The sequence below is a fragment of the Manis pentadactyla genome, chromosome 9, assembly GCF_030020395.1.
Source record: "Manis pentadactyla isolate mManPen7 chromosome 9, mManPen7.hap1, whole genome shotgun sequence".
NCBI lineage: Eukaryota > Metazoa > Chordata > Mammalia > Pholidota > Manidae > Manis > Manis pentadactyla.
The window spans coordinates 12,070,870-12,094,940 of record NC_080027.1 but is presented as its reverse complement, the minus strand read 5'-3'; the positions used below and the strand labels follow the sequence as shown (position 1 = coordinate 12,094,940).

At 53.4% G+C, this 24,071-nt stretch overlaps 2 protein-coding genes and 1 long non-coding RNA gene across 4 annotated transcripts; 1 reads left to right on the top strand and 2 right to left on the bottom strand.

Annotated features, from left to right (window-relative positions):
* The first annotated feature begins 1,892 nt into the window (after window positions 1-1,892).
* On the top strand, window positions 1,893-11,169 carry ACTN3 (actinin alpha 3). Its single transcript, XM_036930183.2, has 20 exons — window positions 1,893-2,004; window positions 2,176-2,295; window positions 2,660-2,746; window positions 2,828-2,915; window positions 3,396-3,474; window positions 3,552-3,633; window positions 4,338-4,423; window positions 4,713-4,805; window positions 5,272-5,502; window positions 5,629-5,776; window positions 6,863-7,013; window positions 7,476-7,584; window positions 7,681-7,821; window positions 8,079-8,258; window positions 9,015-9,149; window positions 9,227-9,406; window positions 9,831-9,977; window positions 10,066-10,131; window positions 10,640-10,798; window positions 10,869-11,169. Exons 1-20 carry the CDS (start codon window positions 1,938-1,940, stop codon window positions 11,025-11,027), a joined length of 2,508 nt encoding a protein of 835 aa, XP_036786078.2. The 5' UTR covers window positions 1,893-1,937; the 3' UTR covers window positions 11,028-11,169.
* LOC130684793 (uncharacterized) lies at window positions 6,399-7,713 on the bottom strand. The gene is made up of 2 exons (XR_008999131.1): window positions 7,471-7,713; window positions 6,399-7,334 (listed from the first exon to the last, which is right to left on the bottom strand). It is a non-coding gene; the product is annotated as an uncharacterized LOC130684793 (long non-coding RNA).
* A 118-nt stretch (window positions 11,170-11,287) lies between the features above and the next one.
* CTSF (cathepsin F) lies at window positions 11,288-16,249 on the bottom strand. 2 transcript variants are annotated; one of them, XM_036930201.2, is made up of 14 exons: window positions 15,754-16,246; window positions 15,453-15,551; window positions 15,117-15,201; window positions 14,966-15,027; window positions 14,767-14,842; window positions 14,100-14,213; window positions 13,848-13,993; window positions 13,663-13,759; window positions 13,503-13,583; window positions 12,659-12,778; window positions 12,517-12,581; window positions 12,337-12,427; window positions 11,876-11,934; window positions 11,288-11,796 (listed from the first exon to the last, which is right to left on the bottom strand). In XM_036930201.2, the coding sequence occupies exons 1-14, from the start codon at window positions 16,111-16,113 to the stop codon at window positions 11,722-11,724; spliced, it is 1,530 nt and encodes a 509-aa protein (XP_036786096.1). In that variant the 5' UTR covers window positions 16,114-16,246; the 3' UTR covers window positions 11,288-11,721. The 2 variants fall into 2 exon arrangements, with proteins under 2 accessions (XP_036786096.1, XP_036786088.2); XM_036930193.2 differs by lacking the exons at window positions 11,288-11,796; window positions 11,876-11,934; window positions 12,517-12,581 and having other exon boundaries at window positions 12,337-12,516; window positions 15,754-16,249.
* Between the last annotated feature and the right edge of the window lie 7,822 nt (window positions 16,250-24,071).

Below are 24,071 nucleotides of genomic sequence, written 5' to 3'. Positions count from 1 at the left end.
AAGACCTTGCCTCAGGGGGCTTCTATTCCAGCAAGGACAGATATCCATCACCCACCCAATCCCACCCTATTCCCCACATTGACACCCATCCTCACCTACCTGATCCAGTCACCACCCTCTCAATCCTCCCTTCTGCTCTGCCAAGCCATTTACCTCCCCTCTGCGACCAGAAGGAGCTTTCTAAAAGTGTTCTGCTCACCTCCCTCCTCTGCTTGACAGCTTCCCTGACTCCCTGTTGCTCTCAGGATCAAGTTCAAACTCCCAGCCGCGGCTTAGCACCCAAGATTGTGCATGATCTGGCCCCAGCTGCCCCTCCGGCCTGCCTCTCACTACTTATACCCTAACACCCCAGCTTCAGTCCAGCTGTGCCCACATAGTTGTAGCCCCACAAACCTAGCAACTGGTCCTCCCTCCCAAGCATTTGCCTGCCTGGCTGCCCCTGCCTGGAATGCCCCTGCCGGCTCTTCTCTGCCTGAGTAACTCTTGCTCTTCCATCAGAGCTTAATCTTCCCCCAGAGCCTCCTCCCCAATTTGGCGAACTCCTTCTCTCTTCTCCCTGATGCTAGCCTCTTCCAGAACTTCTCAGGTCAACATGACTGCTTGAGTGTGAGCTCCTTCAGGAAAGGGACCACATCTCATGTGTTTGTCCAACGGGGAGCCTTGGAATCCTCACACAGACCTGCCTCTCCACCTGCCCTGTGGAGACTCAGAGCATCCCAGATTCCAGGGTTGGAAAGAACTACAGAGAATTGAGCTGCCCTGTCCTGTGCTCGAAGTGCCACTGAGTAGTGCTCAGCAGTCACTCACACACCACCAGTGACAGAGAGCTCACCCCCCTTTCCTGTAGCAATGACAGCCCCTCAACTATTCAAAGCACTGTCTTCCATGTCCACCTTCTACGGCATCTGAAAAGCTGGTCTGAGGAAGGGAAGCAGCCTGAGGGAAGGAATTCCAAGTGACTTCCAGGGCCGCCTATCCTAGGATTTCTGCTTTGTGGTGGGGGAATGCTCTGAATTCTAGAATCCTACCAGATTGGAGAAGAAGGACTTAAGTATCAGAGGGTCTGGCCCCTAAACTGCAAAAAAGAGAGAGCAAGGGGCACACCACAGGTCACAGATAGCGGGTCGCTCAGCTGGGATTGGAGCATAAGTATGGACTCTACCAGGGACTCTACAGTTGATGGCCGCATCCAGGGCCCGAAGGCTTGGTAGGTTAGTGGAAACTTGTGCACCAGCATTCAGGTCACCCCATTCCCAGTATACACACAGCTGTGTACCAGCCCACCCATCCCACGTGGTGGCTGAGGCAGAGGCTACTTTGGGGGAAAGAGGATAGCAGTTCCCCCAGAAACTAGGTCAGACTGGGCCTGAGTGCCTGGCTGATCTCAACCTGCAGAGCTCAAGCAACCTCGAGGTCTACTTGGAGGCCCGTTCACAACAGCCCTGGGAGATTAGTGGGGCTGAGATAACAGTAATACAGATGCACAGTCCCTTGGGCAAAGCCCTCAGAGCCAGATGTGGTTCAATCCAGAATTTTCCAAACTTTAGAAAAATCAAACTGCATTGGCTCTTGTGCCTCAGAGGGCCCCACACTTTGGAATGTCTGCATTACAAGTTTCTAAATCTCCCTACAGTGTTTGAGGCTAGCCAAAGCAGGAGTGTCAGTCCAAACTGGGACCTGTGTGGGTCCCAGACATTTCTCCTCTTTCAGGAGAACTAAAGCTCAGAGAGGGAAAGGGACTAGCCACAGATGCACAGCAAATCAGCAGCTGAGTCTGAAATTGAATCCAGAGCATGGGCCCTGAGGTCTACCCTGACCAAGGAGTGAAGACTGTGTCCCATGTCCTCCAGACCCAGTGCTAGGGTCTGAGTGCCGTCCTCTGCCCCCAGACCTTCACTGCCTGGTGCAACTCACACCTGCGCAAGGCCGGCATCCAGATGGAGAAAATCGAGGAGGACTTCCTCAATGGCCTTAAACTCATGTTGCTCCTGGAGGTCATTTCAGGTGAGGGGTGCAAATCAGTGCACAGGGACGTCAGGGCCTAAGGGCATCAGAGAGCTGGGGGAGTATGGCAGCAGAGTGCTGGAGGAGACTTGGTGAGGGAGGAGGAAGTTTGAGGACAATGTCTTCAGCTTCCTCTCATGACCTTTGACCCTCAACCTCTCTTACACCCAGGAGAGAGGCTGCCCAGGCCAAACAAAGGCAAGATGCGCTTCCACAAAATCGCCAATGTCAACAAGGCCCTGGACTTCATTGCCAGCAAGGGGGTTAAGCTGGTGTCCATAGGTGCCGAAGGTGAGGAGGTGGTAGGAGGAGGCTTGGGTGGGGGGGTAGGGGCATTCCTGACATCAACAAGTCACTTATGTGAGCCTCAACTTCCTCATCTCAACAATGCAGAAAAACATCCCTGCCTTACAGGAGGGACTGTAAGGACCTCGTAAGGAGCAGATGTACACAAAGTGCCAGCAAGGACCTGGAACTTAGTAGGTGTGCAATGAATCATTTTTAAGTAAAATGATTGAGCACCTACTAGGTACCAGTCCTGGGATGGAGACAAGGTCCAGAGAGCAGAGCAGGGTGGAAAGTAGCTGAGGCCTGGTACTACAGGCCTTGAAGGCCGGGTGGAATCGGTCCCGGCATCACCCGGTGCCTCCTGCAGAGATCGTCGACGGGAACCTAAAGATGACCCTGGGCATGATCTGGACCATCATCCTGTGCTTTGCCATCCAGGACATCTCCGTGGAGGGTGAGTGGTAGAGAAGCCATGAGGGTGGGAGGGCTGGTGGAGAGCCCTCCCCAGCTCATGCTCCCCACCCTCTCTGCCCAGAAACCTCTGCCAAGGAAGGCTTGCTCCTGTGGTGCCAGCAGAAGACAGCGCCGTACTGCAATGTCAATGTACAGAACTTCCACACGAGGTCTGTCAGCTGGTTGGCGCATGTGCACGGCCTCCGCTGGGCTCTGGGGCACAAAGCTGGCCCCGGTCACAAGCCCCAGGGGAGGACAGGTCACAGCCAAGCTCCTGGAAGTATCTGAAAATGGGGGGACTCAGTCAGTGTTGAATTGAGTCCAGGAGGTGAGGGGGAATTCCTGGAAGAGGGAACATTGGAGAATTCCCTGGAAGGACATGCCATCCAGAGGGAACCTCGCAAGCAAAGACCTGGAGGCCAAAACATCTAGAAACCGATGTGGCCTAGGATAGGGCATGTGAAGGAATCGTGATGAACTTGGAGGAGATGGTCCGAGTTTGGTCATGAGCGGCCTGAAATGCCAAGCTAAGGTGTTTAGACTTAACTCCATTTTACAGACGAGGCTGACCTGATGGGCGGCTCCTAGGGTAACGGTAAGACAGAATCCTCAGCTTGAACCCAGGCCTGACCTCCCTTGTCTCTGTCCAGCTGGAAGGATGGCCTGGCCCTCTGTGCTCTCATGCACCGACACTGCCCCGACCTCATCGACTATGCCAAGCTGCGCAAGGTAGGCAGCCACCACCCCAGCCCCAACTCGCCAGCCTTGGCCCTCAGCTCACCTTTTGCCTCTTACCACCCACCTAGGATGACCGCATTGGCAACCTGAACACTGCCTTTGAGGTAGCAGAGAAATACTTAGATATCCCCAAGATGTTGGATGCAGAAGGTGAGAGTAAGCCTAGCCTAGGAGAGGAGACCACTCTCGCACGGGTCTGCGCGGTCCAACCTGCACACCTTTGCCCCTGCCCTTCCCTCCTCCTGGAGTGCTCTGCCTCTCACCCCACCTCCTGGGCAGAATCCTTCCTGCTCAGGCCCCCTCTCCAGGAGCCTTCTCTGTCCCAGCCCCCTGCCCCTGCCACCCCGTGGAACCAGCCTCTCCCCTTTACTGTCTCATATCCCATTTCCCTGGGTCACCTGGGAGCATGATGTGCCCCGAGGCCAGGAGCTCCTCTGGGGCAGGTCCTGCCTCTTGTCCCTGAGCCCACGCAAGACTTGGTCAATTGAAGCATCAAACATTTTCTGAGCACCTACTGTGTCTAGTGGCCTGGATGTGTGGGCATTGACGGATGAGAACTTAGAGAAAAGACAGGCAGATAGACAGAGTTACGGGACGCTTAGGGACACCGGGTAGTGTGGACACCCACTCTGCTTTCCTCACCCCACTGAGGGGGACGCTGCTGGGCCCTGGGGTAATCAGCCTCCGGGGAAGAGGAAGGTACCACTGGACCTAGGGTAGCTGACGGCTGGTGGCCAGGACTGATGTCTCCGCCCCCTCCCATCCCAAGGGGATCTCTGCCTGGGTGGGGGCTTGAGCCTATTCCCCACACCTGGTTTTGGCCAATAAACAAACACCTCGCTGCTGTCCCCCAGACATCGTGAACACCCCAAAGCCCGATGAGAAGGCCATGATGACCTACGTTTCCTGCTTCTACCATGCTTTTGCAGGGGCTGAGCAGGTGAGGGGCCTCAACTGCTGCTTTATGGGCTGGGCTTGTGGTCCCAGGGACCCAGCCTTGGCAGCATGCCAATAGGTGGAGGTGCTCAGTGGTTGGGGAGTCAGGAGCCAGGGCCTCCAGCCCGGAAGCTGGGTCCTCCACCCTAGATGTGCTGCCCTCATCCTTTTCTCTATTTCCCTGAACAGGCCTAGGTTTTAAGGGCTTTACAGAGGGCAGCCTGTGGATCTGTGGGTCAGGGGGTCTGTGGCAGCTTGGCCACTGCCAGCCCCTCTGCTCACTCCTGCCACAGGCCAAGACAGCCGCCAACAGGATCTGCAAGGTGCTGGCCGTGAATCAGGAGAACGAGAAGCTGATGGAGGAGTATGAGAAGCTCACCAGCGATGTGAGACTGCAGCCAGGGAGGGCCCTTCCCCTTCCCACACTGTGATTTCCCAACCCTGGCTGCCCGACCAAGCCCAGGCCTGGGCCTGTGGAGCTCCTGTCCCTGGGGTAGCCTTGGCCTCCCCCAGCCTCCTCCTGCCGTCTTCTCCATCTCCTGCTCCCTCTGCCTGTCCAAGCTCCTTGTCATTCACTGATTCACTCACTATTCATTTATGTACTCAGTCATTAACCCTTTCACTCATATTTAGGCAGTCTCGTGGCCTTTTGTTCTGTGCTGGCCAAACTGGGTCCTGAAGTCAGCAATTAACCATCCTACTTCTTCCCTGGTCACCTGCATTCTGTTCTCCAGAACCCCACTCTGTTCAAGGACTGACCTTTTGGCCACAGCCTGGATGTGGGTGGAAAGGACCGAATGAGGTGAGTAGGCCGGCTGAGCTTCCTGCTCTGCCCCTGCTTGGCCCTGGCAGCTGCTGGAGTGGATCCACCGCACCATACCGTGGCTGGAGAACCGTGTGGGCGAGCCCAGCACGGGGGCCATGCAGCACAAGCTGGAGGACTTTCGGGACTACCGGCGCCTGCGCAAACCGCTCTGCGTGCAGGAGAAGTGCCAGCTGGAGATCAACTTCAACACGCTGCAGACCAAGCTGCGACTGAGCCACCGGCCCACCTTCATGCCCTCCGAGGGCAAGCTGGTCTCGGTGAGCCAGGCCGGGCGTGGGGGTGACCCCAGCTCTGCCCACTTCTTATGAGTGACCTTGGGCTCTGTGTGTCTCCATCTGTACAATGGGTGAACCGTGATGGAGGGCACCTCGCCTACCCCACAGGATATTGCCAATGCATGGCAAGGCCTGGAGCAAGTGGAGAAGGGCTATGAGGACTGGCTGCTCTCAGAGATCCAGCGCCTGCAGTGGCTCCAACACCTGGCTGAGAAGTTCAAGCAGAAGGCCTCCCTGCATGAAGCCTGGACCCGGGGTAAGTACACCTCATGGAGCTTGACTGTGTCCTGCGGTGGAGACCGGTAGAGAGGGGCAAGGTCCTAGCAAAATGCACAGATCAGGGGTGGGTATTCTTCTGGGAAGCTGGAGACCTGTTCTCTCATCCCACCATGGCTTGCTGTACAACCAAGTCACTGCTGCTCTTTGGGCCATAGTTTCTTTATAAACTCAGGCCCCTAATTCTCTGCTGGCTTTGGCCATCTGTAGGTCTGCTCTGGTTAAGTTTTCATTGAGCATTTTATTTGTATATGTAGCAGGTATTTAAAGGTGAGTCCCCAATCCTAACATAATTTATGTTATACTCAAAGTATGTTGAGCCCAAAATACTGTATGAGTCAAATATATCATTCTGTATGAATACTTTAGAATGTATTCTATCACGGATTTTAATCCTACAAATGAAGGAGTCCTGTGTAAAAATAACAAACACTAGTTATGGGTTTTAGGCATAATAAGTAACAATGGTTTGATATAATAAGAATTCCTTAAATATATGGCCTATTATGTGACCCTGAGGAAGTCTCTGAACCTCTAAACCTGTTACCTTCTTCACAAAATTCAGAGGCATGCAATAAATGGTTGCTGCTGCAGTTATTATGGATTATTTTTATTTGCATAATTATGGTAATTTTCATTCTGAAAGCACTTTTACATTCATTAGTAATTCATCCAACAAATATTCACAGAGGGTTTACCAAATGCCAGGCACTGTGCCAGGTGTTGGGGAAACTGGTGAGCAAAGGAAACAGGGTCAGGGTGAAGTGAACACGCTCACAGAGTCGTGGGGAGGTAGTTTTTAATATGGAAACTGTCCCAAGGGCCACCCCGAACGGTGCAGGGTTAGTGGACACTGACGTCACTCGTGGGCCATACCCTGGAACTGGGACTTCACTTCCGTTTATCACGGTAGAGCCTTAGAGCAAACTCCTAGGGTAGGCTGGGCAGGTGTGATCACCCGCACTTGACAGATGAGGAACTTCCACAGTTGGAAAGCTCAGCTTGAACCCTCCCGCCCCTGCCACGGCCGCCGCTGGATGACCGGAGCAGGGTCTCTCCTGAACAGGGAAGGAGGACCTGCTGAGCCAACGCGACTTTGAGTCGGCCTCGCTGCAGGAGGTGCGGGCGTTGCTGCGGCGCCACGGGGCCTTGGAGAGCGACCTGGCGGCGCATCAGGACCGCGTGGAGGACATCGCGGCGCTGGCCCAGGAGCTCAAGTAGGCGTGGTCCACGCCCTCCCCAGGGACCCTCACCCCGACAGCGCTCCCACCCAGCCTCGCCTCCTGCCTCTCCCCGTTGCCACTTGCTCCGCCCCTCCTCCCGAACCACGACCCCATCTTCGGACCCCACTCTGCTGCCCAGAGTCTTCTCACTGGCGCTTAGCCTTGTGCATCCATTAGCATCCACTAATCTGGCGGTTGCGTTCAACTCCGTCTGGCCTGCTACCCCAAATCCTCTCCATCAGCCTTGGCCTCCCTGGCTCCTCCTGGCATAATCCCGCCTCCGAAACGCTAGGCCCTGCCCCACCATCCGAGCTCCTCGAGGGACTAGCTGAGTATCAGCAGGTCCCCATTTCCCCCAGGAACATGCTGGGAACCCCCAACCCCACCCCGAGAGGGCAGTGAGGAGGAAATTTGGGCTGTGGTCAGGCGCCACCTTTGCCCTACTTCTCACCCCAGTGAACTGGACTACCATGACGCAGCCTCGGTGAACAGCTGCTGCCAGGCCATCTGTGACCAGTGGGACAATCTGGGCACGCTGACCCAGAAGAGGCGGGATGCGCTGGAGGTGTGTTCGGGGGCCCAGGAGCTGGGACTGGAGACGGGAGGCAGGGGAGGAGCCTGTGGGGCAGGCTGCCGACTCAGCCATCTCCTCGGCCCTTAGCGGACCGAGAAGCTCCTGGAGACCGTAGACCAGCTGCAGCTCGAGTTTGCCCGGCGGGCAGTGCCCTTCAACAACTGGCTGGATGGTGCTGTGGAGGACCTGCAGGACGTGTGGCTGGTGCACTCGGTGGATGAGACCCAGGTGGAGACGGGGATTCAGGCTGGGGGAGCTGACTGGGATGGCAGGGGACCTGGCTTACATTGGCCCCAAATCCTGTGAGCTACTGCTCTGGGCTCCTGGAGACTGGGATGGGAGGAAAACCCCAGCGGCCAGCACTGGCTGGGAGACAGGCAGCCTCTGCTGTGGGCCAGCTGGATGGCCTGGAGCACCCTGCTGCCCATCCCGTTGCCTGCGGGAAGTGGGGGTGCTGGCTGATGCTTCCTCCCTGTCACTCCCAGAGCCTGTTGACAGCACATGAGCAGTTCAAGGCGACATTGCCTGAGGCTGACCGAGAGCAAGGTGCCATCCTAGGCATCCAGGGTGAGATCCAGATTTGCCAAACCTATGGGCTGCGGCCCAGCTCTGCCAACCCTTATGTCAACCTGAGCCCACAGGACATCAACACCAAGTGGGACACGGTCAGTGCTGCCCATGGCCTCTGCCTGCCTCCCACCCACTCCTGTGCACTGTAACCACCCTGAACCCTCAGGCATCCCAAGACAATGGAGAATCAAGTCTGCCTTCTGATCTGGGGCTTGCCACAGATGCTGGGTGCCAGTGTGTGAGTCACCCTGCCTGTCTCGGCCTCATCAGTAAAATGGCCGTAACAGCAGCATTCTCCTATCAGGCCTGACATGAAGATTTAAATCTGGTGTGGTTATATACTGTTGAGTCAAAAAAGGTTAGAAAATAAAATGGAGGTTATAAACACACTTTTATAAAATATTAAAATATTTAGATTTCTGCACAGAAAGAATGAGAAGATATGCCATAATGTGTTTCTAGTGATTTTCTCGGGAAGGTGGGTCATGAATATTCTTTTTCAATCTTTTTTTCTTGTTTATATTTTCTAAATTTTCTACAGTGTTCTTTGTTGCTATTGTACTAAGAAAAATGCAGCAGATATTTTTAATTAAAAAATTATACTCACCACTAAAAAAAAAAATCTGGTGTGGCTATCTCTATGAAACAACCTGTTACAAATGACATCCTCTACCCCATTTTAGACAAGGGAACAAGCCTAGAGAGGCTGAGTGACTTGCCCAAGAGCTTGTCCACAGCCCTCACAGCTTGGCTCAGAGCAGCAGGGGCTGTTGGAGGGGTTGGGGCCCACCTCCCCTCAAAGTCTTCTCTTGGCCCTGAGCTGCCCCTAGTGAAACCACCCTCCTTTGCAGGTCCGAAAGCTGGTCCCCAGCCGTGACCAGAGCCTGCAGGAGGAGCTAGCCCAGCAGCAGGTGAATGAGAGGCTCCGGCGACAGTTTGCGGCCCAGGCCAATGCTGTCGGGCCCTGGATCCAGGCAAAGGTGGAGGTAAGTCTTGGAGGGTGGACCAAGCTGGAGGAGTGGGACCAGGGCTGGGCACCCTCATCCTGCCTGGTCCCCCGTAGGAGGTGGGGCGCCTGGCAGCAGGGATGGCCGGCTCTCTGGAGGAGCAGATGGCTGGGCTGTGGCAGCAAGAGCAAAATATCATTAACTACAAGAGCGACATCGACCGGCTGGAGGGAGACCACCAGCTGCTGCAGGAGAGCCTGGTGTTTGACAATAAGCACACCGTCTACAGCATGGAGGTGGGAGGTCACACCTGCTTGGAAGAAGGGGAGGTGGCAATGGCTGGGGAAACTGGGCGGACACAGCTGGACCTAGCACATCTGCCCCAGGAGGGCCCCCAGTTCAGCTTGGCCAGGTCCCCTAGTTTACCCATGGGGATACTGAGACCCAGTGATAGAAAGTGATCTATCCAGAGTCACACAGCAAAATAAAGCCAGGACAGGATTGGCCATGGCTGGCTGATCAGTACTTAATACATAATAAATCATCAAACTTTAGGGCAGGAGGGGCTGCTGGAGGTCACACAGTGGGACCTCCAGGTAGGGACAGAGGCCGATAAGGGGGAGGACTTGCCTAGGGTCACAAAGCAGATTAGGGATGGAGCCAGAGCTAGTGGCCAGGCACTGGCTGCACTCTGACTTGGCCTGTCTCCCACTCTCCCAGCACATCCGTGTGGGCTGGGAACAGTTGCTCACCTCCATCGCCTGCACCATCAATGAGGTGGAGAACCAGGTACTGACACGAGATGCCAAGGGCCTGAGCCAGGAGCAGCTCAATGAGTTCTGGGCATCCTTCAACCACTTTGATCGGGTCAGCAGGGGCCTAGCCCTCTCGGGTGGTAGACTTGGGGGCTGGTGAGATTTAGGGACTGAGTGTGACATCCACCCACCCACCACAGAAGCAGAATGGGATGATGGAGCCCGATGACTTCCGGGCCTGCCTCATCTCCATGGGCTATGACCTGGTGAGTAACCCCGACCTGTCCCGGGGTCTCATCAGTGCCACTCTCCTACATATGGATCACCTAGTGTGTCCTCCCACCTTCATGTACGTGCTCTCACTTCCTGCTCACCACACCCACTGGGGCTGAGTAGAATTACCCTGTTTCACATAGGGGCAACCAAAGGCTCAGAGAGGTAAACTAACTTGCTAAAAGACACACAGCTAGGATTTAGACCTACTTCTGTATGACTCTAAAGTCTGAGCTTGCAACATTTCAGAGAAACACCACAGAGAACCCCAGAAATCAGATCAGGACCAACAGGCAATAGGGGCACTGCCAAGAGCAGGCAGATTTCAGCCTAGCAGGAAGGACTTCCCTTAGCTGACTAAGGCTGCAGCAGATGGCCTATGGAGGGGGCACCTGGTCAGTGGGGTTGTCAGTCCCAGGCTGGACATCCCCAGAAGGGGATGTCAGGAGACCTCCTGGCTTTAGCATCCACTGGCCTGGGACCCTGCTTCTATCCCTGCAGGGGGAAGTGGAGTTTGCTCGCATCATGACCATGGTGGACCCCAATGCAGCTGGAGTCGTAACCTGTCAGGCCTTCATCGATTTCATGACCCGAGAGACAGCCGAGACTGACACGGCTGAGCAAGTTGTGGCCTCCTTCAAGATCCTGGCAGGAGACAAGGTGAGTCCCTAATGGTGGGCTGGGGGCAGCGAAAAGGACCCATGGGCCCCCAACACTTCTTTTCCCATAGAACTACATCACCTCTGAGGAACTGCGGCGGGAGCTTCCCACTGAGCAGGCTGAGTACTGCATCTGCCGTATGGCCCCCTACAAGGGCTCCGGGGCTCTGGCTGGAGCCCTGGACTATGTGGCCTTCTCCAGTGCCCTCTATGCGGAAAGCGACCTCTGACCTCTGACCTCAAGCCCTGGGGTTCACTACACAAGTCAGAGAGGATGCTCCCTCTAGCTGATCCTGTCCATCCCTTGGAGCAAGGGCCTCAGAGAAGGGCCAGCCAAGTGCTTCTGAATAATGATCCGTCTGTGGGCCTCTATCTCCTTCTGGTTTCTGAAGCAGAAGCTGGGCCCTCAGGTTCCCAGGAAGGACCAGCTGCCTGGCCTTGACCCTCCTCACCCCTCCATCCCCTCAAGGACAGAGCATTCACACCATGCTGGGGCCTAGAACACCACTTTATTGCTGTTAGAAAGGGTGGTTGTAACAGTTTCTCTAGATGTAGAAGGGAACACTGTCCCCAAATCCAAGGAAATCTGAAAATTTATAGTATCAGACACAGGAAAGCCAGGGCACAAAGCCAGAGCGTGCCCCTTTGCTCCTCAACCAACTCCAAGGTTCTTGCCCTAGCTCCAGCTAGCAAGACACCATCTGTAACCCCCAGATCCTCCTGGCTACCACAGTTCAACAAAGGCACAGTTGGGGAACTTCCAGGTGGGAGTGGGGTGCAGAGGAATAGTCTGTGCCCCTAGCCCAGTGCCCTTTGCTCACCCTGAGATACCCGGTGCCCATCCCTCAGCCAGCTGCGCCTCCTGGACATGCAGGCTGGAGAAGGGGCTGCTCTGGTCAGCACCAGGTCCTGAGCCAGTGCTCCTCAGCTCACCACAGCCGAACTGGCCATGGTATTCACACCACAGGCCCCAGACCCACGGTGCAGGTAGTAGTAACCCTGAGAGAGACAGGGCGTTGGTGAGGGCACTAGGGCAGGAATGCGCTGGAGGGCGAGGGGCCAGGCAGGCGAGACTCACCTCCTCGCCCCAGTCACTGCCCCAGCTGTTCTTGATGGCCCAGAACGGGGTGTCAGAGCCTGGGGAGTGGTGCAGAGGGCAGGGAGTCAGGGCCCCAAGCACTTTGCACTCTTCAAAATCTGCTGTGGGCCCGCTGTGTGACAGGTACTAGGGAGAGAGCAACAAGCAAGGCAGGCCCACCTACCCCCTTTCTGGAGACCTGGTATGGCTCCAGGGTTTGAGGAAGACAGCCACCCACCCACCTCTAGCAGGCAGTTCATCCCTAGCAGGGAGTTCAACCTCCTGTCAGAGCCACTGTGCAGGCGATAACCCTGCCAGGCCAGATAATCCTGCCTGGCCCTCTGCCTGAGGCAGGGGTGGGGACAGGCCTTCCCCTGGTTTCCCCCTCCAGAGGTCCGGAAGTGCTGTGGTTCAGCCCGTGACCTGGGGTCTAAGGGCAGAGAGGGGCCAGCAGAACTCACGGTTGCCATAGCCCACGAGCAGCACGGCATGGTCGATGAACCAAGGGCTGCAGAGGGGCCGCAGTGGGTGGGAGATCCCACGGCGGTAGAACTGCAGTGGGGAAGAAGGAGTAGGGGGCTGACTCCAGGGAGAGGCTCAGGGGGAGTCGGTAAGACCTGGAGCAAGGGCTGGGGCCTCACCTGCATGCCGAAAGCATTGATGGCGACGGAGATGGGGCCGTTCTCGGCCAGCCAGGCTGCCAGCTCTGAGACGGGAGGGACAGTGTCAGGATCACCCAGGCCCCGGCCCCACCTAGCCTCTCCCCACCCTGTCCTCACTCACTCAGCTCATTCTGGGTCAGCTCCACTGAGTCATTGATGTAGACTCTGGCCTTCTTTGCAGAGAAGCTGCAGGTCTGCAAGTGGCCATGGTAGCTGTAGTCATCCTCTGTCTCCAGTCCTCCTAGGGGACGGGGGGTGGGGTGAGGGGTAGAGAAAAGAAGGACCCCAGTTTACCACACACTTGCCTTCTCCCAGCCAACGGCTGTGCTATGCCCCTTACACATGAGGTCTCGGTCCTCATCCATCCCAGGCCACGAGCCGTCCCCTCTGAGGAACAGTGTCCTCCTACAAGTGACACAACTGAGACTTGGGTGGGGGTGCAACCGGTGAGACATGGTGCAGAGATGGAAGTAACTCCCAGCTCTGAGTCCTCACCGGCCCCAGCATTCCTGAGACCCTTAACCTTGGCTTGCTTGTCCTGCTCCGACAGTCTGTCCCGAGCTGCCAGGCCCCCAGAGCAGTTTCTGGGCAGCCACCTCAGCTTCCCCTGCCCTTCATCCTCCTGTCCCTGCAGCCCACCCCTACACTGAATCACCAGCTAGGTCAATACCTCCCCTCGAGGGTGAAGTGTGTTGCTCCCTGGTTCAGCAGCATTATACTGCTATGCACCCGCACTGTACGCGTTTCCTCACTTGACGCTCAAGGCAATCTCAGGAAGCCAGCAGACGAGGCAACTGAGGCTCAGAGAGAGCAGACCTGCCCGAGGTCTTTGGCCGGTAAGGGTCAGCATTAAGACCTGAGCCCAGTTCACATGATTCTCACACTCACGCCCCCCCCTCGCAAAGTGGCTTCTTGTGGAGGGAGCAGTGGCTCTCGCTGCCTGTTTTGACCCCATTAATCCATACCCAGAGTCTTTATGGCTGAGTAGGCGTTGGAGGGCAAGCCGCCCAGGCAGGCCTTGTCCACCGTGTCACAGTCCAAGAGCTCTAGGAGACAGAAGGCTGGTCCCAAGGAGCCCTCTGGAGGGGCTGGGCCAGGGACAAGGGGGCAGAGCAGGATGCTCACCCTGCTCCGAGAGGGAGAGCAGGGCCCCCCGTTTCAGGAACCACTGGCCTTCCACGTTGCCCGTGACTGAGAAGGCCCAGCAGGAGCCGCACATACCCTGCCGAGAGACAGGCAGAGTCAGGGCTGGGTCCCTTCCCAGCCCCAGTAGACCCCCATGTCCCACCCTCACTTCTTAGGGGCCTAACCTGGTCCTTGACTTTGGTGACAGCCCCCTTATTCCTCCAGTCCCACTCATGTGGGGCGGGGTCAGGAACGGCCTTGGCTAGGCGCATCTTCCTGCCTGGTTTCTCTTTCAGGAGGGGATTCAGGTAGAAGGTGCGGAATTCCTCCTCTGCGGGCAAAGGTGGGTAGGGGATGGCACGGAAGAGTTTCCTAGGCCAGCCCTGACCAGGCCACTGGGCCTACTGTCCTAGGCCCACTCTGGCTACCACCCGTACCTGTGAGGTCACTGAATTTGGTGACCCCATATTGAGCTGTACCACGGTCCAGGGCCTGGATCTTCTGCGCTCGTATCACATTACTGGCAAACACGGACATGCGCCACTGGGCTTCTGGGGACCAAGGAGCAGAGGGGAGGGGCTCAGGCAACAGGCAGATCATAAAGGGAGTGGCAGCTTGGGGCCAACTGGCAGAGCTTTCCCTGGAGACTAAGGGGGCTGTGGATCAGGGCTGAAGTTCTTTCCAAGGACAGAACCCTGTGGGGGCTGGGGCGGGGGCGCCAGAGCTGCAGGTGATCAACTTTTACAATACAACTAGGGTGATGACTTCCCAGGTATGAAGGCAAAGCCAAAATGGTCTTCAAAGAGCATCTTCAGACAGGAGGTTGTGGGAAAAGGCCACCAGGCCAGGGGCCTCGAACAGAGAAAATCTGGCCTTTGCCCCATCCCACTCTGCTCAGAATGACGGTTTCTGATCAGGAAAATCAGATGGGAGAAGTGGCCAGTACCTGAGGTGGCTGCCCAGTCCAGGGAGGCTGAGCAAGAACTTGGGGACTTAGGGGTCCCTGAAAGGATGCACTGCTGGTGTCCTTCCCCACCCAACACCAAAGTGCCAAACTGGGAGGAAGATCTGACTGGGACAAATACAGCCAAGGCTGGTCCTCACCCTCTTTCGTCTCATATGTCCGGTTATATTTGGTGACAAATTCCTTAAAGATGGAAACCATCCTCACAGAAAAGTCCTAGAAGAGCAAAGGGGTCTCTACATGGAGTCCTTCTCAGAGTGTCCAGGAGCCCCAGGCCAGGGTGAGGGGAACAGAGAGAAGCAGGCAGCAGCCAGCTCCACAGACAGGCGGGCTCCTCACCTGGGGCAGGGGAGCCTTGTTCGACAGTGGAAGGACAGAACTCAAAGTCTCATTTCTGTCATCTGGATAGGGTTGGAGCAGAGAAGAAATCAAGGCTGAATCTCATTCAGTCCGATCTGAACTCCCCCAGCTCCGAGGGCTGTCCCAGCACCTGTAACCTTGGTTTCCACTGGGCGGCAGTTCCGCCTCAGCAGCACATGTTTTCCTAGCTCATTCAGGACTTCGAAGCTGCAGAGCTGGAGGGAGAGAAGGAAGCCAGAGTGGGGGCTGGGCAGGAGCAAGGCCTGGGCCAGATGGAGCTGGAGGGTCCTCGGGTGAGGGCCACCTCCAAGGCAGTTACCCCACTGTGGTGAGTGTGCCCCGGCCAGCACCCGGACACCCTCCTTTACGGCATCCTGGTGTCTGGCCCTCAGAGCCTGGGAAGTGACTCAGGGTGGGGTAGCTGCCGTCTCAGATCTCGTCCTCAAGATCCTGACCCATCACTCACCAGGGTTTTCTTGGCCACTGGGAGTTGGCACACCGTGGGGTCGTTGCAGGGCGGCTCCTCCAGGGTTGCCTTCAGGGAGTACACCATCCCCCTGCCGGCCTGGGTAGAGGCGCGGGTGAGGCGGGCACAGCCACTCCCTCCTCAGCCCCACCTTGCCCCCTCCTCCTTCCCTATCGCCCGAGGTTCATCTCTCAGGTGCCCAGCGTCCCCTGTCCCCAAGTCTAGGCCAAAGTTCTCATCTCTCGGTGGAGGGTCCTGCGCACCCCTCACCAGAGCGCCCCCGCCCCCGGCGCGTCCTCACCCGGCGGACGCGACCGCGCACGGATCCCAGCGCTGCCCGCGTCCCGGCAGCCCGACCGTGGTTGTACATCTCCAGGGCGTAGCGGGCGGGGCCCAGCAACTCCGGGAACGCAGATACCCAGGCCTCATTGCGAGCTGCTGGGCTGGACGGGGCTGGGGCGGCGCCTGGGAGCAGCCACAGCAGCACCAGCAGCTGCAGCCAGCGCTCCATGGCGAACGCGCACGGCCCGGACGCTCCGACCACCCGACTCGCTGACCGACCTACGGGGCGGAGCAGGAGAAGCCAGAGGGGCTGCGTCCCACCCACTACTCCTGCGGCGAGGCAGCGACCAATGGGCTCCGGCCGGGGGCGCCTGCGCATTTGTTTATTTACGCGAGGCAAGTGGGGCACCCTGGCAGCGCCGGCGGTTCAGCCCTGCGGGGACAGACGCAGCCTGGCGCCAATCGGGTCTGCGCACTTGTGGCCAGAGCCGTAGCTTTGGACTATTCCTCTTAAGTCTTGAAGCTGCTATTCGGGGAGGGGAAAGGACGCTGGCCTGTGAATAAAAATAACATTTATTGCATGCGTATTATATATTGCACATTATATGCCATCTCCCTTTAATCGTCACAGCAATCCTGTGTAGTATGTTATCCCCATTTTATAATTGAGGAAATTGAACTTTAGGAGATTAAGTGGTTTACCAAACATCTGATAAGTGAAAAGGCTGGACTTGAACCCAGAGAGGTGGCCTTAGAGTCTGGGTTCACAGCTCCATCGCCTCTTTGAGGCCCCCTTGTCTCAACAGCAGCAGAACAGATAATATCCCCTGGACTGGCAGTGCCTCAGGCTGTTGTGAGGATCAAATGCAAGCATGAGCATTCGATAACCACTAAAGCAAAGTGCACAGGGTTGGGACTGTTGTTTTGTTAATTCAAGCTTCACCAGCTGCATTCCAGGGCCGGCCTAGCAAGAGAAGGCATGCACAGATACATGAGGCATAGTGCTCCCTGCCTGGATCTCCCTGCCTGCGCAGTATGGGGTGAGGACCGAGGCAAGACAGGAACTCTAGGAGCCTTAGGAGCCACATTAAGGACCTGGACTGTCTTTTGTAAGAGGGACAAGGGGAGCCCCAAAGAGCTTGTACTGGGGAGAGCACAGCAGGGAGAGAGAGCATCTGCTGGAGTCCCTCAGGCTCTCCCCTCTCAGATCTCAGATGGGAGCTCAGAGCTGGCTCTGGTCTGGCTCCAGCACTAATTTCTAAGTACCTGTAAAATCACTCCACCTTTTTAGACCTCTGCTGTCATAAGAAGTTAGGTCTGAACTAGGTGATCTTTGATCAGTTCTCCCTGATCTCAGAACCCAAACTAACCCTCACCCCTTTCTAAGATTTCCCCAATTTCAAGGGAAAGAGTTTAAGACCTGAGTGTTCAATGAAATAGCAGTTGCTTGCAGCTCATCCCTAGGTCCCAGGGTAAGGGGATGATTTCACCCTCTTTTGCCAATAGAGTTTGAGAAGGTCTGCACCATTTCCAGTCAGACAAATGCTGCCCCAACATATCTGGGAGGTAGTGCAACACCCAGGTCATGGCCAGATGGAACTGAGCTTTCTAGGCCAAGGTAGGGCAACAGCAAGGTTTCCTTCTGGGACTGTTCACCCCATTTATGAGAATGGCAGTTAACAACTTTACAGTCTGAATCCATTCCAGACCCCTCCAACTCACCTTCTGACTTTCAAGAATGGTGGACAACTTACAAACATTTTACCCAACAAGTGAGATGCTTCAGTTTCCTCAGCCTTGGTTTCCCCAGATAACAAACCTTCTGGAACTGGGAAATGGGAAGCAGTGAGAAGGGATTAGAAGAGATGGCAAAATTCACAGGTTTTAGAATCAGACTCACTGACCTGGGTTCTAATTTTGGTTCTGATCGTGTGGCTATGAGCAAGATCCTTCACCTCTCTGAGCCTTTTTTGTAGAAATAGGAAGATAGAAATGCACCTCATTTATCACATCAGTTCTAAGCTTGTAGCAAACACATACACATACTTACTTGCAGAGAGAGAGCTAAAGGAAGGATGGAGTGAGAAGTGGGGGTGGGAAGCCCAGATGTTTGGGAGAGCCCTGAATGAGGGGAAAGTCAGAAAAGCAAAGCTTAGGCACCTGGGCTTTATCATACACCAGAGGTCTCCAAGGGAAATCTACAGCCCCTAGAAAATTGGATTTTGAAATTTGTAGGGGCATTCTTGGTTACCACATTGCACATAACTGGTCCTTAGCAGACAAGAACCAGAGGTAGTAGACATCCCTCAATGTTTGGGATAGTCCCACATTAATGAGAATTGTCCTGCACAACTTACTAAAGCCCCATTGGTCATTTAATGTATATGGAAAAACCTGTCTGCAATTATCTGCACCAAGAACTCTAACTCTGCTATATGTAAACATACAACATTATGTGCACAGTTTTAGTACACACTGAATTTTACAGGAGTGTAAATCAGTAGTTTGTGACCTGGAATACATCTTTTCACCTCTCTGAGCTTCAGCTTTCTTGTAGATTGCACAAGATCACTCTACCTGTTATGTCTGATGCTTGAATGGTAGCTGCCAACATTATCATTATGTTAATCTATTCCCTTACAGCACAGGGATAATAACATCCTTTTATATTTCCTAATTCTTCAAACTCCATTGCCTAGCTCTCTCTATATTTTGAGGCTCTTAGTCACCCTCCAAGCTCTAAGCTGTCCAGAGACTTCAGTGACTTATTTAGTTCAAAAGAGCCAGTAGTTGGGACTGATTTCTGAGGGTGCTCGCTGTGGTCTGACGTCTGTCCATCAGACAGGGAACTGGGTCTGGGGGTCCACTGCCATTGTGACTTCTGACTGCCACATGGTGGCGCTGTTGAGGTCTAGTCCTGGACGTTCCGAAAGTCCTGACTAGTGGAAGAGGTTGGGCGGTGCCCTCCCACCTCCCGTTGGCCACTGTCCTCCAAAGCACAACCTCTTGGCCAGAGAGGCAGAGCCAGAGTCCTGCACCACTGGTGAAAATCAACCCTAATCTACATGCCCTACGTGCAGCTAAAAATTAAAACAGATCTTGCTTCTGAGCTTCATGCCACCTACTTGACGTTAACTCTTGAATCTCAAAACTTAGCCAAAACTGCATATCATGTCCATCCCCACCACACTTCAGGGATCCTCCCTCTCGTCATATGGCATCACCGCTCCCCTAGTTGTTCGGTCCAGAGACCTGAAGGGTCCTTGATTCCTTCCTTTCCTTCATGTCCCACATTTAAACCATCTTTAAGTGCTCTGAGCTCCGGCTCCCAGTATCTCCCAAATTCATCCACGTATCTTCACTCTCATGGCCACTGCTCATGGCCAAGCCACCATCCTTGCTTGCCTGACCAGATTTGCTTTTGCCTCCAATACTTTACTCTCCATGCAACAGCCAGAGGAACCTCCTTAAACCTAAGCTGGACCAAGTGTAAGCTGTGATTCACAGACCAGATCACCTCCGGAATGGACTGGGTGTCCCACTACCATAGCCCCTTGGGGATTGCTTTGGCTGAAGAGTCATGACCCCTTCCCTAGGCAGCTGCACCAGTGACAAATCTGAGGGACCCCCCAGCTTCTCATCTTCTTGCAGGGTCAGGGGAGGTGTTCACGGGTCTGCATGGCAGCTCAGCTTTCCCCTCTGCGCAGTCTTGCCTCCTTCGCTCTCTTTCCTGGGTGTTGATCCTAATAGCACCCACAGGCACACCTCCTGCCTACCAAACTCCATCCCAGAATCTGCTCCCCGGGAAGCCCACCCTAAGTGACACCCTGCACTTAGGATGAAATCCAAACTCCGTATCATGGCCTGTAAGGCCGGCCATGGTCCAGCTGCTGCCCTCCTGTTTGAACTCACATCATGCCTCTTTCGCTGTCCTCACTAGGCCCTGGCCACAGTGACCCCTTCATGTCCACCAGCTAAGCACTTTCCTATTGCAGGGTTTTGACTGTTCCCTCTGCTTGGAGAAAGACATCTGCTCTGTGAGAGTCAGGTTCCTTTCTTCAGTGCCATTTCTTCAGAATAAGGACCACCTTATCTAAGGAAGCCCCCCACCCTCTATCTCAGAACATTTTATATATTCCAGAACATATCATACCATGTTCTAATTTTGCTTACTCTCACTTGGATGTAAACTTCTGAAAACAGGGTCCTTGACTGTTTTATTCCCTTTGTCTCTATCCCTGATATGCCTGACCTTCAGGGCCATTTTCTACATCAGACACCATAGGCCTCTGAGCTTTCTAGGAGCTGTGAAAATGTTAGAGTCTGGGGGAAAAATTTTTATGAAGTCCAAAAATTTTTTATGTCAGAAATTGCCATATATTTAATTAAATGACTATAGAATAAAGTAATTTCATTGTCTTTTCTGTTAAATTTAATACTGATAAAATTTTTGATACTACTGAGAAAGATTTCTGAGTTAGAATTTCTCAACCCAAGACCATCTGGGGTATATAGTTTGCTTAAAAGCATCACAGCAAATCATAATTTAAATAAGTTATGTGAAGTCAGACAATTTCAAAAGCAAAACTACAAAATTCCTTTCAAACATTCTTGCAGCAAAATATTACTTAATGTGGACATGGGTGCATTTGATCAGATGTGATAAGATGTGGGTGGGGCCCCCCAAAGTTTAAGGGACTAAAGTCAACAAGGGTCAAAAAATGACTCAGCCCTAGCCCTTAGTGGGCTGATCTAACATTTCTTGAATGATTGAATGGAAGGATGGATGGATGGAAATTCTGGGGCCCAGTCTTGAGCCCAGACTCCTTTCCTAGAGGTGAATTTATCTCAAGGGCTGGTCCACGTCCAGGTCTTTGTGACCAAATCATTAGGCCAAGGGTTAGGGTACTGACCTCCCCCAACCCAAGGGCTCCATAGCTTCACACGTAAATTGACCCACATACTCACTGCTTTGTAGTCAAGATCTCAGGCTACAGCAAAAGATTCCTGTTACACCCTAATCCCAGAATGGCCCCAACTCGCCTCACCATTGCATAATTAATGAGGAGTCACCAATAACACAGCAACGATAATTTTCAGGAATGACCTTTTAATGTAGAAAGGTCATCTCCAGGTGATCTGAGGCCTTTAGGCCTAGAGGTAGGAAAGTCTGTCATCTTTAGACCTCCCTCCATGGAACCTGCTGAAATCTCTGCCTTAACAGCCAGCATATTGTTGTTTTTTGGGGGTTTGGTCAAATGAAGTGCAGCAATTTAAAACCTGAAACTAGACCCAAGCCTAGGCTGATACCCCCACTGGTGGGGTGGGAGGAGTGGGAGGCAAGTGTGGGAGCCTGCAAGACAAGAGTTGCAAGAAACCAGTTTGCCCAAGAAAGCCCAGTGGTCTGGTGGGAGCCAGTCACCAGCCAAGGTGTCCAAAGGTGGTGTGGGGCTGGGTGGCACATAGACCCTCCTGAGTGGGGGAGTACAGACCTAAGGGTGACGGCAGTCCAAGAGTCAGCAGCTGGCAAGCTCCCCTGCTCCACTGGCTGGGGATTAGCACAGAGCACAGCCAGCGCCAGCCATGGCCTAGCCACCAGGCCGGGTTCCCTGTATGGCCAAGGTGAGCCTCATGCCAGCCTCCTCACCCTACCAGGGGAGGTGCTGCGGCTCTGCTCCTCCCTGCCCCACTCCCTAGGCTGATTCCAAACCGCAGGCTGTGGCCTCCCTCCGCAGGGGCCAAATCTTGATCCTCAGCAAGTGTCTCCATAAACAGACTCATCTCCTAATAACACCTGAGCCTGTCCTGGGCTTCAGGGCCAACTCTTTTGTCACTAGAGCCTAGTTCCTCTGAGCTAGCGGCCTCTGAGACAGAGAGACTGAGCAAGTCGGTCTATGGTGCAGCTCCCCCAAAGCCTATGTTCTCTCCCCTGCCCTATGCTATCTATGCCAGAACCTGGAGGCTCCTGACTCGGGGTGCCTATCTCCCCAACTATAAGGCAGGGGCACTGTTGGTCCTTGTACTGGTGATTCTGAAGAGTGAAGGAGTTACTGCCTGAATCGCCCCAGAGCAGGGACTGCTGCGCTGCAGATCCTTCACTATATTAATTGTTGTCGCTGTTGCTCTCTCTTGGATCCTTCACACTTTTGTGGGTAGCCTTCCTTGAATTCTTTGCAGAGACCAAGCAGGTCAGAGCTGGAGTGGACCTGCAAGACGATCACAGCCACTCCCTCAGTTGACAGATGTAAACCAAGAGAAGGGAGTTGCCCAAGGTCCTAAATAGCAGAACTAGAAAGAAGGTTCCAGTCACTGCCTTCAAGGCAGCTGGCTCCGTGAAAAGAATCTGAGCCCTTAGATGTAGGGGTCATGGTGTGCACTAAATGAGAGGGTGTGGGAAACGCCCTCCCGGACATAGTGACTTGTCTGGCACAGAGCAGGTGCTCATAAGGTTGGTTTTTCTTCTTTGCTTCCCTCCCAGGCTGGCACTCTAGTCTCTTAGCTGAGTTCCAGGTTAAGAGCTGACACAAATTAGGAGAGTGGAAGACAGAAAATTTTAGTTGTGGTGGGGCCGTGGGGGCCTCTCAGGACAGACAATGGGCACAGGGCCCTAGTGGAAGATAAGAGGCACCAATGTCAAAAAGGGCTTTCTGGGGCCTTTTTTTCCCCTCCTTCCATGGTAGCAGACAGATGCAGGCTCTGGAGTCCAACAGTCTCTACCACTTATTTTCTTAGGTAACAGAATTATTGAGATAGAATTCACATACTATCCAAGTCACTCATTTAAAGTGAATCGATGGTTTTTAGTATATTCTCAGAGTTGTGCAACCATCACCACAATCAATTCTTAACCCCAAAATAACTCTGGCACCCATTAGCAATCATTTCCCAACCCCCTGTCTCCACTCAGCACCCTGGCAACTAGTAATCTACTTTTTCTCTCTATGGATTTGCTTTTTGTGGCTATCTCATAGAAACGGAATCACACCATATGTGGCCTTTTGTGTCTGGCTTCTTTCATTTAGCAGAATGTTTTCAAAGTTCATCCATGTTGTAGTAGTGTGTGTCAGTGCTTCATGCCTTTTCGTGGCTGAATAATATTCCATTACATGGAGATACCACATTATTAATAATGCTGTTAGGAACATTCATGTACAAATTTTTGTGTGGACATGTTTTCATTTCTCTTGAGTCTATCCCTAGAAGTTGGAATTGCTGGGTCACGTGGTAACTGTGTTTAACTTTGAGGACCTTCCAGATCATCTTCCAAAGACTGCACCACCTTATATTCCCACCAGCAGTGTATGAGGGTTCCAACTTTTCCACATCTTTGTCAACACTTGTTATTGTCATATCATTATTATAGCCATCCTAATGTGTGTGAATTTGCACTTCTCTAATGAATAATGATGTTGAGCATCTTCTTAGTTGTTTACTGGCCATTGGCATCTTTTCTTTGGAGAAATGTTTTCTCAAATCCTTTGCCTATTTGCCAGAGTCCAGCTCTAGTGGGCGGTGGGGGGGTGAAGCCCAAAAGGATGAGACAGAGTCAGTGCATGGAGAGACAGGACACGGAGTCAGATGGAGGTGGTCTCTCAACAAAGTGTCGATGACAGCTTTATTTATACCATTTTGCACAAGGATGTGATTATTTTTTATTGTTCTGATGATTAATTAGTATAGGCAGTTGGTTAATAAGTATAGGCAAGCTTTTTTCTTTCTTCTCCTTTCTAATCTATTCATGGTTGGTCAAGCATTAGACAGGTGATTGTTTTTCTGTTCCTTGACCGAAACTTTTCCTACCAACATGTACTCTATTGTGTTTTACATTTCTATGCAACGCAGTTTCTAAGTAGTGCATGTGACTTTAGGAGCGTGCAGTATGTAGCTGCGACTATGGAGTCTATCAGCTCAGGGTGAAATACAGGTCACCTAGTGCCACAGTTAGCTAGGGTTCTTTCCCACAAAAATATTCTTAGAGGCTTTAATAAATTTATAGTCAATCTAAAATCATAAACTCATATTTTCACCTTACACCCCTTTATAGGGCACAGTAGGCAGCAAACTAAATTTCCCCTTCTACATTTCTCTTTCTCCTGTGTGGATACCGAAATCTCCCTGACGTATGCTACCCAGGTCTCCATGACTCCACTACTGCAGGGACTAAACAAGTTCTTACATGGTGAACAATGCCAGGGCATTCATATCATAGAAACTGTTTCTGTTTTAACTACAAACCTTAAACTATAAAAAATCACGTCAAATATAATGTATGATTATTCATTTGATTTTTTATACTTTATATGTGAATCTAATAAAATGTTAATATAGTAGGTAAAT

Coding starts and splice junctions, on each gene's coding strand:
- ACTN3 (XM_036930183.2), top strand. CDS start 1,938: ATGGAGAAAATCGAGGAGGACTTCCTCAATGGCCTTAAACTCATGTTG. Junction 2,005..2,175: donor GCTCCTGGAGGTCATTTCAG/GTGAGGGGTGCA, acceptor TCTTACACCCAG/GAGAGAGGCTGCCCAGGCCA. Junction 10,132..10,639: donor TCTCCATGGGCTATGACCTG/GTGAGTAACCCC, acceptor CTATCCCTGCAG/GGGGAAGTGGAGTTTGCTCG.
- CTSF (XM_036930201.2), bottom strand. CDS start 16,113: ATGCGCAGGCGCCCCCGGCCGGAGCCCATTGGTCGCTGCCTCGCCGCA. Junction 11,935..12,336: donor GCTCGTGGGCTATGGCAACC/GTGAGTTCTGCT, acceptor ACCACTCCCCAG/GCTCTGACACCCCGTTCTGG. Junction 11,797..11,875: donor GCAGTGACTGGGGCGAGGAG/GTGAGTCTCGCC, acceptor TGTCTCTCTCAG/GGTTACTACTACCTGCACCG.